Consider the following 7,020-nt stretch of genomic DNA (forward strand, 5'->3'; position numbering starts at 1 on the left):
AGTAAATGTACCAGAGATTCGTAGTTTCATGGGTTTAGCTGGTTATTACCGGAGATTTATCGAAAATTTCTCAAAGATTGCTAGACCTATCACTCAACTGACTCAGAAAAATCAGAGATTCATTTGGTCTGATGAATGTGAGTCAAGTTTTGTCGAGTTGAAGAAAAGATTGACTTCTGCACCAGTTCTTACCATTCCGAGTGGTTCTGGAGGATTTGTTGTTTGTACCGACGCGTCTAATCGAGGTCTAGGTTGTATTCTGATGCAGCATGGCAAAGTAGTGGCCTATGGTTCTCGTCAGTTGAAACCGCATGAGCCTAAGTATCATGTTCATGACTTTGAATTGGCTGCTATTGTTTTTGCTCTCAAGATTTGGAGACATTATTTATTTGGGGAGCAATTTGTAATCTATTCTGATCACAAAAGCTTGAAGTATCTGTTCTCTCAGTCAGATCTGAATATGAGGCAGAGACATTGGATGGATCTTTTGAAAGATTATGATTGTGTGATCCAGTATCATCCGAGAAAAGTGAATGGCATTGCCGATGCTTTGAGTCGTAAGGTTGTTGATGTTAATTTATCCTCGATTCGTGTTTCTAAGTTACGAGAGGATATTTGCACTTCTGGGTTGGATTTTCAAATCCAAGGTAATGATGTTTGTGTGTCTCAGATTTCTATTGAGCCAGAGTTGATTCAGATTGTAAATTCAGCTCAGAAAACTGATGATCGAGTTCTGTAATCTTATGGGTTAGTATCTCAAGGACACCAATATGGTTTCTCAATTCACTCAGATGATTCTCTTTGGTTGAATGGTAGATTGGTTGTCCCAGATATTCCTGAATTGCGTACAGCCATCCTTAAAGAAGCTCATTGTACTCGATATAGTATCCACCCAGGAGGAAAGAAAATGCATCATATTCTACGGCCTCAGTTTTGGTGGAAGAATATGAAAAAGGATGTGGCTGAGTTTGTGTCTCGTTGTATGATCTGTCAGCAAGTCAAAGCAGAACGAATGAGACCTGGAGGATTACTGCATAGTCTTGAGGTTCCTCGGTGGAACTGGGAGCACGTGGCTATGAATTTCGTCACGCATTTGCCACATACTTCTCGTCATTTCGATGCCATTTGGGTGATTATCGACAGATTATCTAAATAGGCACACTTTATTCCGTATGTGAGGACGTATTCGTACAAGAAAATGGCTCGTCTGTATATTGAAAATGTTGTGAGACTTCATGAAGTTCCAGTTGCAATAGTCTTAGATCGTGACCCTAGATTCACATCAAAGTTTTGGACTAGTTTCCAAAAAGAAATGGGTACACAAATTGCGATGAGTACTGCGTACCATCCTCAGACAGATGGTCAGACAGAGCGTACAATCCAGACATTCGAGGATCTGCTTCGAGCTGTAGTCATGGATTTTAAAGACAGTTGGCAGGAAGCTTTACCACTAGTAGAATTTTCATATAACAACAGTTTCCAGGTGACTATTGGTATGGCTCTTTTTGAAGCTTTGTACGGCAGACGATGTCGATCACCTCTTTGTTGGGATGAATTTGGTGAGAAGCAGTTGACTGGACCTGACATTGTTCAGGAAATGCATGATAAAGTCCAGTTGATTCGTCATAGAATGAAAGCTGCCCAAGATCGTCAAGCTAGTCATGCTAACAGACGTCGTCGACCTCTAGAATTTCAAGTTGGAGATTTTGTGTTTCTGAGAATCTCTCCGTTTAGAGGTGTTGTTCGTTTTGGTATGAGAGATAAGTTGTCACCTCGTTTTTCATTGGTCCCTACGAGATTGTTGAGCGTATTGGGACTTGCGCTTATCGTTTGGATTTGCCCCAGTCATTATCTGGCATCCACAATGTTTTCCATGTTTCTATGTTGCGTAAGTATGAGCCCGATCCGTCTCATGTGGTTCAGCCTGATGAGGTGGAAATCGACCCTTCTCTATCGTATATTGAGTATCTTGTTTGTATCTTGGATCGTAAAGATAAAGTTTTACGCAATAAAGTTATACCACTTGTACGTGTTCAGTGATCGAGGCATGGGGTAGAAGAATCAACATGGGAAACAGAAGAGAAGATGAGAACGTCTTATCCATATATGTTTGATTCTTAATATTGTATTGTTGGTTTCGTATCGTGTGTAAGATGTATGTGTATAAACAAAAATTTCGAGGACGAAATTTTTTTAAAGGAGTTGAGAAGTGTAAGGCCCTGTAATTAATTATCCGGTAATTTGGCATAATTAGAATAATTATTGAGTTGTAAATTAAAATAATTATTTATGCCAAATAAATTTTAGAAGTGTGTTAAAGATATGTATTTTAGAATATCGGAGAATTTAACGATATAAAATACATATAGAGTTTAAATAACACACGAGAGCAAAATAAATACAGACCGAGATAGATGGGCTTGAGTTACTATTTTAGTAACCAAATACACAAGATATATATATATATATATATACATACACATATATATACACACAACTTACCAAATAAAAGAAGGAAGAATCGAGAGAAAAAGGAAATGAGAAGAAAGAAGCTTTCCCCCAAACTCCATTCACGTCACTTGTGTAGCGGCTGCGGGAAAATCGCGATATCTCCTCCGTCCGGCGTCGAAATCTCGATCGGTCTGAAGGGGTGTCTTCCTAACATCCTAAGCTTCATTTTAAGTCAGAAATCATGATGTTTGAGCAAGGATTTGGGTAGATCGAAGCTGCTGTTCCGGTGCTCTGTTTCTGCAAGAATTCTTCCGATTTTTGGGTGAGAGTTTTTGGGTTGCTGTGATTTTTGTAGCTTGAATTTGTAGAAATGATCTAAATAAACTTTGTAGTGCTTTATGTTAGCTGTTCATAGCCGCTAGAATCATTGAATTTGGATAAGAAACGGATTTGATATGATTTTTCTACCAAAACGTGTCAAAATGGAATTCTGTGTTGGAGCTGTGTACAACACCTACTGTAATTCGAGTTTTTGTCAATTAAGTGCTCGGATTCTGAACTTGTGATTCAAATAAGAGTTGTAGAGCTATGCGTTGTCTTCGTAATGATATAAGATTCGTTAAATTCCATTAAGAATTGAGAGAGTTATGCTTGTTTTACGGAAACTACGCAGTATTAGAGTTCTGTCCGCGAAATGTGTGAGTAGCAGCGTGTTCTTGTTAATTCTGGCATTAATCTACTCAGATTCTGGAATTGGTTTCTTCTAGAAAAACTTAGATATTTAAGCTGTCTTTCATTTCCATTTGGCGGATATTGATTTGGGTCAAAAATGAATTAGATATGAATTTTATGGTCATAGGTGCCGAATCTGAAACTGTAACAGAATTCGTTTGTCTAGATTTCTGGTTGTGGGTGTTTATCTGTGTCAAGATGATTGAATTTCTTGTTGACATCTTCTGATGAAATATGGGTTTTTGAGTTAGGATTCCAATCATGTATGATAAATATATTTTTGTTAAGTTTTAGTTAAGTTTTGATCTTAAAACTTAGCATAGGTAAAAGCTGAAATTTTGAAATATTGTTATTGAATTGGAAATTTACTCGACTTGTTATATTATCTTAATGTGAGGCCGAGGAGATAAAAGTTAAGCTTGTTGTCGTTATCAGTCGGTATAGGTATGTTACAGTTCGGTAACATACGACGGTAAAACATAAATTATGTTTAATTGTCATTCTGTGTTACATGGATCGTGTTTATGATTTGTTGATTGTTGTAAATTGTTAAATGCCTTCGTTGTGATCTATGTTTATTATTATGACATATTATTGGCATTTAGCATCGGGCATACAGTCATGACATTCATGTTGAGCCCTATCGTTCTTGTTAGCCCATTGTTGATATCCGTTGTTATCTGGCACTGTTGTTTATCTCGGGATCATTGTGTGGCTGATAGGCCTATACACATGAGACCGTAGATGTGATTGAACAATCCCGTGGTTAGTGCAGCCTTTTGAGGTGAGCGCTGGGGTTGTGTCATCTAGTTCGTTATGTTATGCTATCCTGTTATATCGTATCAGCTGTATGGAGGCCGAGTCAGGGGTGTTTTTCAGCACAGCTTGGCATACCTCGCATACTTGGCAGGGCGGTTTAGTTGCATGACGATGTAGCTCCCCTGTGTTGTTGCTCGAGCATTATTCCAGTTGTTATCGTACCGTTTGTTGGCTCCTGTTATCTCGGTTATTCGTTGAGCCTTTCATGCATTGCATATCACATTTCATTATATGATTATGCATGATTTATGTTATTATTGTTATTGTTGGACTGTTCATACCAGAATCCTAACCTCAGTTGTTTACTGGGGGGGCTACTGTGGTTGCTTTTGGGCACCATGGTAGATCTCCCGAGTTGTTTTGCAGCATCAGGCTGAGGTTCCGCCAGTGGAGCTCGGGATTGAGGTTGGATTGATTGGTTCTGTTCAGTGGAGTCTCCCAGTTAGTCTATATGTATGTCTTGGGTTTGTTTCAGTCTTTTATTGTAATTTATTTGCCGGGGAGATGCCCCGTGTATCTGTAGTAGTATTTGGTTGTTTTGTAATGTTCTGAGTCGACTCTGTGATGTTTTTGATTTGGTGAGTATTTGGTAAGTTTTAATTTCTGTTTAGTCCTGGCCAGTGCAGCTATAGGTTGTTTAATTTCGGTTTTGTTTTAATGACTCTAGTGGGAGTATATGTTGATATAAATTGCTGGTTGAGTTTTTCGGGATGTACTATTTACGGGGAGGTCATGCCGAAATTTTTATAGGCCCTGAGTTCCATTTTAAAGTATTTTAAATTTTTTTCCACTGCAGTTTTAAGTCAAACCATTATTGTTTGATCATTAATTGTCATTAGAGTAAATGGGCCTCACAAGACCAGTAGTGATGAGACTTGTACTTGTACGCATTATTGAGCCATGAATGATTTTGCCTAAGTCCACTAATTTCCCTGTTATGATAGCATGTACCAAAGCGACTTTGTCCCTTGTAATTTCCGTTTGGTGCGTTGAAGGTAGGATTTTCGCAAGAATGAATGAGGCCCAACTATTTGGGTCACGGAGCATTTCAGATTTTTTTAATGTGAGTGGGATTCCCTGATTTGTTTGCCATTCTGCTCCATCTATCCATAAGTCCTTGATCATCATAGTATAATCTATATTTCCAGCTATGTATTCAGTATATTCATCATTGTTGAGAATTGGTAGATTGTAAACCATGTTTATTGTAGTTGAGTCAAATGCTACCATTTTGCCTCGAACCAAAACTTGATGATCTTCGTTCTTGACACGCAAGTTTGCGTAAAACTCACGAACGATCGAAATTACAGCGTCTGCTGGTGATTTGGCCAATTCTACCCATCCTCATTTTACAAGCTCTTCCACTAAACTATAATCAGGGTTGGACATGTCTATTCCTCTTTATTTAATAATTGGTCGAGTTAACGTGCTTTCATTAATTCTTTGAGCTTCCTCATTCCAAAATTTGTGTCTATCATAGGAATGAGATAATGACAAAGCACTTCCCTTGGATTTCTTTTTTGGAGGCATAATTCTTAGTAAATAATTTCAAGGAACAACACTCAGATCCAAAAATTTATAAGACATTATATTGTATAAACCTGTAAGTCTTGTATATAAAATTTCAAAGAAGATGGGTTTACCTTAGAAAATGTTATTGAAAGGAGGTGTACAACAGATCTGAAGTTCTGGTAAGAGTTGTTGCATACACGAATCTTGAAGGAAGTGTTGAATGGGCGGTGGTTGAGCACGTTGGAGGGATCTTACTCAGCCGTAGGGTTAGCGAAAATATGGTGCTTTAATGGCGGCTGTTAAAGGGGAGAAGAGAAGGGCAGATGAAAGTTGGAAATTCTTTTGTGAGAATGAGGGGGGAAACAAATATTTTTGTGTTTTTTTCGGAAGAGGGCGTGCGCTACTGCGCATTTTTAGCACGTTGGCGCGGGGCTGATTCTGTAAGAATATGGGGTTAGGGAGCGTGCATATGCGCACCTTGAGTGTGCTGGTGCGCCCATGTTTCTGTGCGTTACATTTAAAAAAAGACGCGCTGGTTTGTGGATATAATCTGCAGTGGCGTGCCTACCTCTATATTTTGTGGCTTTTTGTGGCGTGCTGTTGAACGGGCATAACGCGCAACAACGCACGTGCCTCTGGTTTTTTTGGACGAGATGCGCGCGGTTACAAGAGTTTATCCTACAGGTCCGTAACCTTCCTGCCATTTTTTGTTTACAATGTGCGCCAGTGCAATCTTGTACCGCGCAATGGCGCGATGGCTACTGGAAAATAAAATTGTCAAATTTTTTCATATATTATTAACAAATGTAATGTTTTACAAGTTCGTTCATGTGTGTATATAGGTTTGTGTACCTAGGTTGCATGTACTTGTGGATTTAAAGCGTTTAGCTGCACGATGGTTACTGTAAAAGGCATGCTTTGGATTTTTTCCCTCCTTTTTTCATATAGTATTGAAACATCTATTCCGTTGCCCAATATTTAGTCCATAATTTGTAGTTATAAGCATGCCTTTTTCCCCGGTGAAATTGTTTTAGTAGAATAGATAATACTAATGTTTCTTATTTTGCTTAGTTTAGAGAAATAATATAACAATAATTAGTTGTAAGTTGATGATAAAATATATATATCATATAAATAATGTAGGAAAGCCTTAGATATGATATAGCATAATATGAAATTATTTAACGACATTTTATAATTGTTTGTTTTGATAATACGTTATATTTGGTTTTGTAGTTTTAAGAATGTAATTCAATATAGAATTTTTATTACTTAGGAAAAAAAATTTCCCTTGCTATTCATATTTAGTAAGTATACTGAATTGAACACATAAGATATAAAAAAACAGTTGTTTTTTTTTTTAGTTTACATTATCCTTGTTTTTAGAGTAATAATGCCATGTATATAGATGCCACACAGAATCATACATATTAGAGTAAAGGAAAATATTTGACATAACTGAAAATGCACAGGATATTTTAGCAATTAAAGCATGGTTGTAAAAAA

At 37.5% G+C, this 7,020-nt stretch overlaps 2 protein-coding genes across 2 annotated transcripts; both read left to right on the top strand.

Annotated features, from left to right (window-relative positions):
- Positions 1–262: 262 nt before the first annotated feature.
- On the top strand, positions 263–1,156 carry LOC142537691 (uncharacterized). The gene is made up of 4 exons (XM_075643185.1): positions 263–403; positions 515–647; positions 817–884; positions 995–1,156. Exons 1-4 carry the CDS (start codon positions 263–265, stop codon positions 1,154–1,156), a joined length of 504 nt encoding a protein of 167 aa, XP_075499300.1.
- Positions 1,157–1,198: 42 nt separating this feature from the next.
- Positions 1,199–2,040, top strand: LOC142537692 (uncharacterized). The gene is made up of 3 exons (XM_075643186.1): positions 1,199–1,483; positions 1,595–1,741; positions 1,846–2,040. The coding sequence occupies exons 1-3, from the start codon at positions 1,199–1,201 to the stop codon at positions 2,038–2,040; spliced, it is 627 nt and encodes a 208-aa protein (XP_075499301.1).
- The last annotated feature ends 4,980 nt before the right edge of the window (positions 2,041–7,020 follow it).

This window comes from Primulina tabacum, chromosome 2, assembly GCF_025594145.1.
Source record: "Primulina tabacum isolate GXHZ01 chromosome 2, ASM2559414v2, whole genome shotgun sequence".
Taxonomy (NCBI): Eukaryota; Viridiplantae; Streptophyta; class Magnoliopsida; order Lamiales; family Gesneriaceae; genus Primulina; species Primulina tabacum.